The sequence below is a fragment of the Castor canadensis genome, chromosome 6 (assembly GCF_047511655.1).
Source record: "Castor canadensis chromosome 6, mCasCan1.hap1v2, whole genome shotgun sequence".
Lineage (NCBI taxonomy): Eukaryota > Metazoa > Chordata > Mammalia > Rodentia > Castoridae > Castor > Castor canadensis.
In genome coordinates this window covers 40,788,912-40,801,711 of record NC_133391.1, presented here as the reverse complement: position 1 = coordinate 40,801,711, position 12,800 = coordinate 40,788,912, and the positions used below count along the sequence as shown (strand labels likewise).

At 52.3% G+C, this 12,800-nt stretch overlaps 1 protein-coding gene across 10 annotated transcripts in view; it reads right to left on the bottom strand.

Annotated features, from left to right (window-relative positions):
- Positions 1-12,800, bottom strand: part of Iqsec3 (IQ motif and Sec7 domain ArfGEF 3) — a 105,659-nt gene that overhangs the window by 41,425 nt on the left and 51,434 nt on the right. For 9 of the 10 annotated variants that reach the window (XR_012448912.1, XR_012448911.1, XR_012448913.1 and 6 more), the window contains exon 3: positions 8,658-8,940. The exons of the other annotated variant lie outside the window; for it this stretch is intronic. Coding sequence is in view for 4 of the 9 variants with exons in the window: in XM_020176680.2 (XP_020032269.2) it covers positions 8,658-8,940 (283 nt within the window). In the remaining 5 variants the exon portion in view is untranslated. The remainder of the gene's footprint in view (positions 1-8,657; positions 8,941-12,800) is intronic. 10 annotated transcript variants of the gene reach the window in all.

The following is a 12,800-nucleotide window of genomic DNA, read 5'->3' as shown; positions in this document are numbered from 1 at the left end:
CTGGCCAACAAACACACAACGAAACAGGAAAACAACCCTCTCATCTCAACCTTCCTGCTTTTTTTTTGATGTTCCCCTCATCCTCTGGTCTCTTGCTTGCATCTCCAACCTCACTCTTCTATCCACTGCTTGGCCCTGACTGCAGACTCCTCTCCAGACTGAAAACTGGCTCCATTTGACCCCTGCCCTGGGGCACCAGCCCAGCCTATTTCTGTTTTCCACTGAACCTCTTGGAAGACAGTGTACCCTCTGCCTCCCTTCCACAGCAAATGACAAATTACTGATCCAGTCCCCAGCACCTTGTGCTCTGGCCTCCACTCCCAGTGGTCCTCCAAAATGGGAGGGTTGGCAGTGCCTGCTTGTCACTAAGTCCCACAGCCTGTCCTCAACTTCTTCCTCCCTCCTTTGCACGGTCCTTGGTGTTTTCCACCTTGAAACTCTCCTTGGCTCTTGTGGCCCAGTCTATGTGGGTTTCCTTGGCCTCAGACAGTCTCCTCAGTCCTAGACTCCTGCACATACAAGTTCTACGTCCTATAAATGCTGCCTTTCTTTCCCCACACATGTTTTCATTTTCCCCCACACATTTCTGGGCATCTTCCATGACTGCTGACCTGTTGGAAGTCATTTGAGCAGCCCCTGAGAGCTGATAATTAACAAGCAATGAAGACCACAAGAGACTCAGGCGAGCCTTCCTGACGAGATGGTAAACCTGGTCCCCCAGGCAACACCTTTGGATCGCTTGTCGTTCCTCAGAGAACCTCATCCCTTATCAGATGCCACTCCAATTTAAAGATAGATGAGCAGGCTCATGTAGGGAAATACTCCAGTTCAGATCTGCCTCTTTTTTCTTTCTGGTGGCACTGGGGTTTGAACTCAGGGTTTTGCACTTGCATAGCACTTGAGCCGTTCTTCCGCTCATTTTGCTCTGGTTATTTTTGGAGATGGGGGTCTTGCAAACTATTTTCCCAGCCTGGTCTTGAATCACAATCCTCCCACTCTCAGCCTCTGAAGTAACTAGGATTACAGGTGTGAGTCATAGGCACCCGGCTCGGATCTGCCTCTTCCATGTGATTGACCTTCGACAGGTTTCTCTGACTCTCACCTTTCTTAATCTGTTAAATGGGGCCAAGTCTGCAGACTCTGTAGCTTGTTGAGAGGATTAAATGAGTTCACACAGCACCCAGCACATAGCAGTGCTCAGTAAGTGGTAGGTTTTGATGATGACAATGACAATCAAGTGTGTGACTCTCAAATCTCCATTCCTACCCTTAATCCTAGAGCCAAATTCCAAGTATCCTTAGGGGTCCCTCTGTCTATGTAAAGCTATGCTCTTCTCTACCTCTCCAGAACCAGCCCTCTGCCTTCCATATTTGCCTAACAACACCTTGACCCTTACACCAGTCAGTGTGAACCTCAAGTTTGTCCCTGGGTCTTCCTGTCCTCTGCATTGTTGGTCTGCAGCCCTCAACCTGCCCAAAAAACTTCTAAAATCATCCCTAGCCTTCCTACCAGAATGTCACCACACGGAGCTGTAATTGTTAACCCACTGGGACCACCCCAGCAGCCTCCTGACTCTCCCCACCATCCCCCTAACACCACGTGAACCTAATCCACGCTCTCAAAGAGCGGAAGTAAACACAGATCTTCCTTTAGAACTATTGCTGAAAATGAGCACAAATGCTTTCAAACACGGGTCTGCCTCCCATCTTTGAAGCTTTCTGCTGGGGCGTCTTTGTCCTCAGCTTCAAGGTCCCCCACCCTCAGCCCCTTCCCTCTAGGTCTGTGTGCTCACCTTTCTCCAGACCTGTCTCAAACAGGCGTCTTCCACGAAGCCTTCTCAACCCACTAGCCAGACAGGGTCTCCCTGCCTTGGGCCCCGGTACAGAAAATCATCCCAAACTCCTCTCTGACATTCATTTTTCTCCATGAATCTTTGTGCCATTTATCCCACTCATTCTTCCTGTCCACCTTTCCCAACCCCCAGACTCCACCAGAGCATAAGTTAGGAGACATCGTATGTCCGAGTCACCATGCATGGCGCCTAGCACAGGCCTGGCGCAGAGCAACTAATGCTCACTGAGAGGTATTTGAATCCAGTTACCACTCGTCACCATTCATCCATGCCACCATCTGCACTGAGTCAGGCACCACGCCGCAGCCTGCACTGTCCTCTGCTACTCTCTCCCATCCTGTGCAGCAGGCCTTCCATGCTCTGTCACTCAGCGCTCAGAGCGTCCCTCAGAGGCAAGACATTATCTGTCCCTGCATCCCTTGCGCCCAGTGCTGTGCTAGATCCGTGGCCGGGGCTTAATAAATGTTTGTGGATGCAAGCTAAGGCCAACTCTTTCCTGTGCCGCAGGGGAAATAAAACTCCAGCTTTCTTCCAGATCTAGGCTCCAAGCCAAATGCTCCCTCCTCCCACCTCCTCATACTCTCCTGCCCTGTTCTCTAGTACTAAGGAGCCCAGGTCAGCTCCATCCACCCTGCCAGGCCCTCTCAGCCACCCCAATCCCAAGTCAGAGAGCTGAGAAGTGAAATGGGAGCCAGGACAGCCGCAGGAAGGAGGTGGGGAGCTCCTGCTCCAAGGGCCAAGGAGCAGCTCTGCTCACTTCTCCTAGAGCCCCGTGAATCATGGGTAATTGTGGCCTTACCTCCTCCCAAGAGAGCAATCGCTCAGCTTCTGCCAGGAGAAGCAGTGGAGGGGGCTGGGGTTGGGGACTGTGTCTCTAATGAGCCTCTCAGTGTTAATTAGAACATGCTCTCTCTTTTCAGGTTGCTGCTGCAGCTAAGCCTAACAAGGGCATCTGAGAGATGGCAGCCATTCAGGGTAACAGTGTGTGTGGGGGGGGGCGGCTAGTTGGGGCCAGGGGCACAGGACTGAGGAACATGGGCCGGGTTGGGGAGGGTTTAAATTCAAATAAGGATTTCCTCTGGCCCAAGGTTTCTCAATTGAGAACATTAAAACCTCACATGTTATGAGCTTCTGGAACTTGGAAAGGCGAACCCCAACATTGGGCTGAGGAGCAGAGCATCTCTGGGGAGGACAGAAGCACTGTGGGGTTGCTCAGGGAAGCCTCAGGAGTGAGGGGACTGCACTGGGCAGGGCTGACACTCCCTGGAGGGCTGGGAGATTGCGTCTCCACGGTGTGCCCACTGTCTGAAATGTAGTAAGTACCGGACATGGCAGGACACTGGAGGCTGCCCTGGGAACCTGTCCTGACCATAGCCAGGTAGGCACAGAGGGTGTACTGCAGCTCAGCTAGTGCCAAGGTCACAGAGACTCCCTCAAGCAGAGTGCTCCAGAACCACTTTGAATGCCAGGTCAGAATGTCTGGCCCCCTTCAGTGCTGTACACCGCATCCAAGGAGCCTCTGTCCTTCACTGTAGGGGCCAGTGATGGGAAAAGGTACTGGTTAGAACCACAGACTGTGGAGTCCACTTCTTGGCTGTGCTCCCTCCTAGGACTGTCTTACTCTTCCCATCCCTGAAATGGGTACAGTAGTGGTGCCAACGCCCAGGGATGTCATGCAGATCTGGGAGACAAATGTGTGGCAAGTACTTCTCATCATGCCTGACACACAGCCAGTGCCTGGTGGGCATCAGCTGGCACTGCCTACATGTTGGTGACCACCATGGAAGGAGAGCTCCATGAATGCTGGAGGTGTCCTCAGGTCTAGCACTGGGTTCCACCCAGAGCAGCTGTGCAATACTGTTCTCTGATGGGACAAACTGATCAGGGAAGGACCCCTGCCATGCCCCACCTTCACCACTGTCCTCTCAGGCTGGTCCCCAGTGCCCTTCAGCCCATGGTGGGAATCTCATCTCAGAATAGAGAGGAGCTTAGAGACACTCTCGCACGATCCCCTGCTTCACAGATGAGGAAACTGAGTCCCAGAGGGGACAGTGACTAGGAAATGTAGCTAAGCACTTTTCTTTGGAGGAGTGCCCTATGGTGGGTCTCCACCCTTTGGGTATGGGAGGTCTGTTGGGAAGGGGGACAGAAAATGACTTCTGTCCCAGACCCCGACTTGGGGGAGCAGAGACTTGATGCTACTGACCACAGCTCCATGCACCCCGCTCCCCCCACAATGTGGCCAGCACAGAGAGCGCTGCAGTTTGGACCAAGATGACCTGCTCAGCAGCAATGGCAGAGAACAGGATGCAAACTCCCCCAAGAGCTGGAGTGAATTTGGAAATCACTCCTGGGTCCTCTATATCCTTGCCACAGTCACTTTCCTAAAGGGTGCCCCAAAGGGATGCTATCTCTCTGCCCTCCCTCTCATACTCTAAGGATCACTGCGACAGGGTTCAGGGCAAAGGGAGCAGAGGAAGATGAAGCAGGGTGAGAGGACCTTGTCCCTTGTGGAAGGGGCCTGGGAGAAGGGGCCAATCAGAAAGCTCAAGAGCAGCCTCATTGGCTCACTCACGGGCTTGCTCTCTGCTCTCCAAGCTGAGTGCTTCCTAAGCCTCAGGGACAAACAGGGTACAGAACAGCAATGGCAAGAGGAAGGCAGTACCTAGCGTGCTGCTCTGAGATCCTGGCTCTTCACACAGACTATGAAGCCGGTGGCACCCCGTGGAGGTGTTCAGGGGACAATCCACTCAACTCTGAGACAGCCCAGGAACAACATGGTCCTTATCCTTAGGAGTGTGACAGCTATCAGACTACACAGAGTAAGCCACAGGCACTCAGTAAAAAGCCCACACCCAGGCTGGGGGAAGCCTGGATTGAGATCTAAGTGTGAGCTGAGATGCCCAGGGGAAGCGGTTCTGGGGTTAAGCAGGGAGTGTTCCCAGCAAAGGAAAAAATAGTCACAAAGGCCTGGGGGTAGAAGCTGGTGCCCAGGAATGGCTGGGCCCTGCTGTGGAGTTGGGTCCTGGCAGGGGAGCCTGGGGAAGCCTTTGTACTGAGTACAATGGGGAGCCTGCAGAGGTTTTCACTAAGGCAATAGACCAGTCAGTGTGTGCTTTGTAGAGATGACTCAGCGGCACTGTGGAGACAAGGTTGGAAGGGCCAGAGCTGAAGCCCAGGAACCAGCAGAAGGTGGCACAGCCAGGAGGCAAGGATAACCTCCTGGGGGTGGCAGGAGAGAGTAAGATTTGAGGGATGGAGCAGATGTAGGGGGAAGAGAGGAGCCAGGAAAACCCTTCTGGGCTCTGGACTGGCTAGCAGGGGAGGCCTGGCTGGCAGGTGGACCAGTTGTCCAAGACTCCTTCCAGGGGTGGGCTGCTGAATCCTAGGTCTGCAGGATTCAGACCTGGCCCAGGGTTCACACCCTCCCCATCCCCTTCATGTCACTGAGTCTTTCCCCCCCTTTTCATCCTTTGAGCATCTCATGCTGGGCCCTTGTGGATAGTACTGAGTAAGTCACTGTGTCTGGTCTTCAAGGAGGAGCCACATTTAGCACATGATAGCCTAAGGCTGAAGAGCTATGACAGGGAACCCCAGGCACCAATGCAACCCTGGGAGGGCAGGGGAGCTGCCAGAGAGGACAGAAGTCCTAAACTGAGCCCTAAAGCAAGAGGCCAAGTGCAGGTGTGTTGAGGGGAGTAAGAGCTTCACAGATAGAGACAAAAGCCCAGAGAGCAATACGAGGCAGCTGAGGCCCAGAGAGGTTAAACAGCTTGGCCAAGGTCACACAGCTCCTTGGCAGAGAGAAAAGTTCAGTCTCTTGTAAATGTGTACTGTGTTTTGATAAACTTGCTCTAGCCCTCTCAGTTCCTCCTCACCCCTTTTCTATCCCTCACAACTCCCCCAGCCCGGCCTGTGCTAGGTCTAGAAAAATACACAAACCAGGGGAGGTAAATGACTCTGTGAGATTGGATTCACTTGGCAAGAGAGTGGATTTACATCTTCTATCAAGCCTCGGTTTTCCTGACCCAGTCCTACTAGCCTGGCATGAAAACCCTTCTATTAGAATTAGGCCCAGTATTAATTATTTACTTATTTTCCAGTACTGGGATTTGAACTTAAGATCTTGAACTTGCTAGCAGGTGCTCTACTATTTGAGCCACACCCTTTTGCTTTTAGTTTGTTTTTGAGATAAGGTCTTAAGCTAACTTTGTTCCAGCTGGCCTTTGGGCCTTGATTCTCCTATCTCCTCCTCCTATCTCCTATCTCCTCCTCCTCCTCTGGAGTAGATGGGATTACAGGCATGCACCACCATACCCAGCCCTAGACCTTAATTCCAATCAGAATCCTTCTCAACTCTCCATTTCTCATCTAACCGGCCAGCATTCTACTAATTCTCTTGCCAGAACACAAGTTGGTTTTTTTGTTTTGTTTTGTTTTGTTGGCATTATTGACTGGATACTTCCTAAATGGAATTGTCATTATGGAGCAGGTAAAAGTATGATTTTTCTCCTTGGTACCATACTCCCTTGTTGCTTTGCACTTCACTCAGTGAAGTCTTACTATGTCCGTGAATGCTGGGTACTGGGGAAGGGTACAAAATGTTGGTCTCATTGCCAGGACCCTCTTACATGGGCCAACCAACCCCCAGATCCCATCATCCAGTAAGAAAGAACGCACTACCCCACAAGCAGGGCATTCTATTTTTTTAGTGGCTTTAATGGTTAAATAGTCTAAAATATTCCCTTCCTACAGTTTTCACCCATCAGCACCACTATTTTTGCCTGGAATGATAGAAAATACATCATTCCCACACACCAGCCCTTTCACATTTAAAGCTCCTTTTCCTGTCTTACACTTTCTCCACATGACCCCAGCACATTTTAGTTTCCTTCAGGAACCACAGGTTCTCACTTTCCCTCTGAAATGCAGAACCAAGCCCAGGAACCAGACAGTCCCTGACAGCACGAGGCTGCTGGCAGTGGCTTCCTGGTCTTGGGGCTTTATTTACCCTGCTGCGAGGGCCGCCGAAGGCCTGTGCTCTGTACAGGCAGATGTCACCAGCTGTCCACTCATCAGGAGTCCACAGGCACCTGAAACCCCACAGTGGGGCTTCAAGGCTGCGAGCAGAACATGAGGTTCTTCCTGTTTCATTTGATGGTTTTCAGTTAAGCCATCTTTCTGTCCTGATGAGATTTTAAAAAATATCTTGGATTCTGTCATCAGGGAACCAGCTGTTCTCCCTTCCAGAAAGTTTGGTACATGTAATGTTCTTGCCTCTATTTCAGGGCCTTCTCAAAGACTGGATAGAAATGAGGACAGTGCCCTGCTCTGTCCACAGGCAAATCAATGGACAGATTTGCCTATGGACAGGCCTATGGAATTGAATCCACAGGCAAATCAATGCTTTTGGTTTTCAGTTTTGTTTGTTTTTTTGTCTTTCTTCTTTTTTCCTTTTCTCTTCCTTCCTTCCTTCCTTCCTCCCAGTACTGAGGTTTGAACTCAAGGCCTTGCACTTGCCAAACAGGCACACTACCTCCTGTGCCCCGCCCAGCTCTTTGCTTTCTTTCTTTCTTTTCTTCCTTTCTTCCTTTCTCCCTTTCTTTCTCTTTCTCTCTCCCTCTCCTTCTCCCTCTTTCCCCCTCCTTCTCCCTTCCTCCTCCTTCCCCTCACCACCTCACTCTCTAATTTTGCTTGACGATGACCCACCTGACTATATTGTCATCTAATGCACACACTCCTGTCTTGTCCCCATAGATATCATGAGAGATTTTACTGAAAAGCCAGGCGTACTGCCTGGCACTGGCCCCTGGTCCAGGATGACAGCTGGGCATCAATGCTCAGAGGCAGAAATGGGGTCAGTCTGGCTTTGCTCAGCCCCAGCTTCCCTACTCCCTTCCTTTCCTGAGATTCCCCTTGGTTGGTAGATCAAAGAGCAGCTCTTTAGAACCTACAGGTTCTAGAGGCAGAAGGGCTCGTGGAGGGGACTGAATGTCTAATTCCCAATTTTGCTGACAAAGAAACCAAAGCCCAGGGTGCTTACCTGGCATTCCCAAGACCACGGGATAGAGAAACAAGAATTGAATTTCATGTCTACGTCTCCAAGTTCAAAGCTATTCCCTACCACTCTCACATGATCAGATCCTTCCCTAAGCATAGGCACCTACACGCATACACACACTGACAGACCTTCCTCTGTGCCTCAGTCGTCCACTAAGACACACGTTAGCATTATCCTTTCTTTAGGTTCCATGGGGCCCCATGGAACCAGACCCCTTTCTCCTCCTGTATCACAAAGTGGCAGAGGGGGGCCAGGAACCTCTGCAAGGATTTGTTCTCCAATAGTGGAACTCTAGTTTCTTAGTCTTGAAAATCCTCAGTCCACCTGTAAGAGGCCATGGTCTCTGCACCTCATTTTGCCTGTACGTGCTGGGCCTTGGGCTTAGGGGGACCTAAACTTGGTTCTTTCTTCTAGGTAAAGTAGAGGTGGGGACTCCTCGGGTCATAGAGATACGACCTAGGGATCTTTGGGGGTGGTTTAGGCTTCCTGCACTGCGTGAAAGGGTAGAGGCCCTGCACACATGCCTACTGGTCTGGCAGTACAAGCTACAATCCCTGCCACCCCAGATGGGACTTGGGGTGGCCTGTGGCTCATTCCTGAGGAATTGGGCTCCGAGGAAGGCCAGTGACAAGAGAGGTGTGCCTGTACGTGGTGCCCAGAGAGGGAGATCCCTGGCACCCTGGACAGCCCCCAAAGGCACGGCCCTCCACCACCCTCCCCGCCCCCCTGGGAGGCCCTGGGTACCTGTTTATTCTTTAGGTCAAGGGAGAGTTCGTATTCGGAGGCGGCAGGGGTGTGGGAGCAGAGCGCTGTCGCCAGCGCAGGCTGCTGCTGGCCGGGGGAGGCCGCTCGGTGGGGGCCAGCCCTTGGGGAGGCGCCCCCCGCTCCCGGCCGCTCCTCCTCCTGCTGCAGCTCCTGGGCTCGAGCCTTCGGGGCATGGGCACTGGGTCTGCCCGCTGCCGCCGCCGCCGCCGCCACCACCACGAAGTCCTCCATGCCCCCACCGGCCTGGGCGCAGGAGCCATCACTGTGAACAGAAGGCAATGTGCTCGGTTGGGGGAGCGGGGGACACGGGGCGTGGGGCCTGACCTGCCTGCTGATGGGCCTTCCCCGGGAGGGGAGCTGGTGGGCTGTCCCTGAAGTCCCCTCTAGGGAGGGGCTCTGATGGGTAGGGAAGAGTCCCAGGCAAGGGTGAACCTGAACTTGGGGAGGACTTCCCAGACAGCTTTTGCCAGCCTCTACTCAGAAGAAAGACAGTGGCTAAGAGCGAGGATTTGGGTTCAAATCTGAGATCTGCCTCTGATCAGCTGTGTGACCCTAAGTAGGTTACTTAACTTCACTACTCCTCTGTCTCCCCATCTGTAAAATGGGCATACTACTGGTGCCCACCTCATGGGGGTTTGGGAAGGCTGAAGTTAGTTACAGCTCTTAAAACTGCCTGACTCATCGCATCTCTCCCTGCTACAGAGCCTGCCCAGTCCTTAGGCGGCCCAAGTGAGTCTGGGGAGGGACTGACACTGTCAGGCCCTGCTTGGCTAACAGCCCCTCCAGGGCAGGTGGACTCGTTTTGGGGCTGGGTCTATGAGGTGGAGGGCTCTTGCCTTGCTGAGTTTAGGGAGGCCTCTGTTCTTCCCCGGGCCCCTTTGGTCCTCCTTTGCTGAGCCACAGCGTCTGCCCTCCTGCCTACTAAGAGGACAGGGAGTTAATGTACTCAGTGTACTTCCTGTTCCATCAGCCTCCACGGTCTGCCCCTCCCTCAAGACCTAGGGCTTAGCCAACTCCTCTAGGAAGCCTCCCTGGATGACTACAGCTTTCACCTCTGTCTCCTAGGACACCTGCTTCATGAAAAATGGTTAACAGCATGGGCTCAAGTCCTACCACTGTGTGGTGTTGGCCATGTTTCCTTGTCTCTGAGTCTCAGTTTCCTCATCTGTATAATGGGTGTATTAGTACCTCCCTCATGGGGTTATAGTGAGGAAAACAGGAGTCTGTATGTACAAGGTGTTCAGCACAGAGAGAGTGCTCAGTAACTAGACTTATTTCCCCCTCTATTCCTTCCTAGAGGGCAGAGGCTGGATATTATTTGATTCCCATCTTCTCCCACGGGCTAGGCAAATGGTGAGTGCTGTACCAACACTGTTTGTAAGCGAAGAGAACAGAAGGCCCTGGGAGCAGCTTCTGCAGCAGACAGTGACAGAAGGCTAGGACTGGAAAGGACCTCAGGGTCATCTAGTGCAGCCACCCCTTTTACAGAGTAGCTGAGGTGACCATGGCACAGGACAGCTGGCTAACTCCACCACTGATTTCTTCCAAGACTTTGCCTCCTTGAGAGCTGCTCCAAACCATGAGGAAAGAAGGACCTTTCCTGTCACTTCCACCTGGTCCTGGGGTGCACAGGTGCTCCTTCTGGTGCTAGAGCAGCCAAGGGTGGACCCTCTCGTGGCCCTATCTCCACCTGTTCTCTGTCGCTCCCCACACCCCTACAAGTGAAGAAGAGCTCATAGGGTGGCCTCGAACGCAGAAGCTTCATTCTAGGCACAATGCTTTGCTCTACAATCTCTTTTGTGGCCACCCGTCAAGCTGCATGATTGGATGTCGCTTTAGACGCCTTTGGTATGCCTTTTCACTAGTGTCACCAGAAAGTTGTTTGTAGGACCTAATTTCAACTCTTCTTGCTATGACTCAAGCCATTTCTTCCCCCTGGAATGCATGGAAACAGCCCTCCTTCCATTGCTAGCGCAACTTCACCCAGGGCCTCTTCACCCCAAAAGTCTCCAAGATGCTTTAGGGAACTAGTGTCTCCTCAGAGCTAGGAAAACCTTCACTCATAGCCCTTGGCTTTCTTGGGTGGCTGGAGTTGCTGGGCAAGAAGTCTGGGAAGCTGAGGTCCCTTCATGGCTGTGCTCAGCCAGCGTCTCTGTGAGGCTCACTCAATACCATCTCCCAAAAGTCCCCTTGGAGTGACCCCAGCTGCCCAAAACTGTGACTTGACCGTTAACTAACCCTGTGTTGGCTTTCTTGTCTTCTGTATCTCATTTCCCCACTCCCACACGGGTCACTTGTCCCAGATCAACTACCTGGCATTAAACAAACCAAATTTTAGAAATAGCCTTGGACATGGGCCTTTGTGGGCTGCTGCTCCTCTGGCTGTGAACGCTCCAGAACCGTCTCTCCTGAACTCATTCACAGGGCCTAGGAGTTAAGCCTCTGCTCCACCAGCTTCAGCGTGTGTATACCACACGTGTGCACACATATGCATACACCATGCTTCTGATTGCTCTGTGGCTGTCTGGGCAATTCCAGTCCTCCTGGGTCAGTTTTTGCACCTGTCACATGGGGGGAGCTTGCTTATCTCTGAGGACTCCTTCAGCTTGGGCATTCTGGTTGCTTGAATTCCAGTGCGGAGGACAGTCCACCAAGGCCCCCCCATTACCAAGGCTCCCAGCTCTCTGGCCACCTATGTGCACAAGGACTCAAGAGACTGGAACGTCCCAGGTAGATGATGGAAAAAACGTAGGAAAGGAGACCTGGCTCTTGCTTTCCTGGACTCTGCTGTAGGCAGTGTGATAGAAGGCAGCCATGAAGCCCTTGGAGGGCTCTCACCAACAGTGAAGGGCAAAGTGTCAAAGGCCTAGGTTAGAAGCTCTCCTACTTTCTATGTGATCTTGGGCCAGTTTCCCACCCCATTTGCTGGTCGTTCTCCTCATCTGCAGAATGGATGTCCTAATAAGGTTCTTGATACAGCATGCAGAGCACCTAGCACAGCGCCTGGCACACAGAGGGCCTTAGTAAGTGGTGAGAGCAGGTGCAGATGGGACAGCATGGAGTCCCAAAGGAATCCCCAGAAAAGCAGGTATGGAGAGTTCTGAGTGGAGGGGTTCTCATCATTTGGCCTCCTGTCATCCGTCACAAAACTGAAACAATAGAGTTGTCTGTCATAGCTCCTAGCCTTCTTCTCAAGGCTGCCCCACTTCCTGTTCCGCCTGCTAGAGCAGCAACAAGGCCTTGGTCTGGGTGTCAGCACCTTGTGGGATGCCTGGTCTCTAAGGAGTCTCTGTGCTCACCACCCTGGGCAGGTCCCTTGACCATGCGCACCACAGTGTGGGCACTCTCTCGGGTCATCTGCCCAGGCCTGTCGTGTGGGTCTGTGCTTTGGGTACTTTGTCAGGGAGCAGCGGAGACCTGTGTTCAGGTGCCTGTGCTTGGTGACTGAGCTTAAGCAGTGTCCCAGCCTGCTTCCTTCTTGCTCCAACCATACAAACGGCTTGAGGAAAGGCTGGAATCATCACAGATGGGCAGACCTTTCATTTCAACTTAAAGGCCATCTTCTAGCACCCAGGACGTCCTTCCTTCCAGGACATAGCCTGTGTCCCTGCAGCTCCCCAGGGTTGCTGGGCTGAACCCATGGACACTAAGTGTGCCTTATTTGTGGGTTTATTATTCTTGGTTTTGACCCAGCAAATGTAGAAAACAAAAATTTTAAATTCCTGTGCACACACGACACTTTACACATTGTTGTGGAGAAATTCTCAGTCCCATGTTATTGTCGTTGTGTTGAAATCATTGTGATCTGCTGAGTGTTTTCTTGCCCTTCATTTTATGAAAATCTACATCCCCCAAAAGCAAATGGTGCCACCCAAAAGCAAGGGGCACGTTTAATGTGTTCAATGGAAGTGATCAGGTGACAATTTGAGATTTGTTGAAAGGGAGCACGTCTTCAGAGTTTAGGGCAGACATGACTCAAGCATCCACACTCCAGTGGTGACCGCTATGCGTCCTGAGCTTGATGCAGTTTTTCCTCCTGGTGGTCTCCTTGCAACAAAGACCCACGATATCCGGGATCTCCTGGATCTGCAGCTGCCATCCTAGCATCAGACTTGGGCAGGC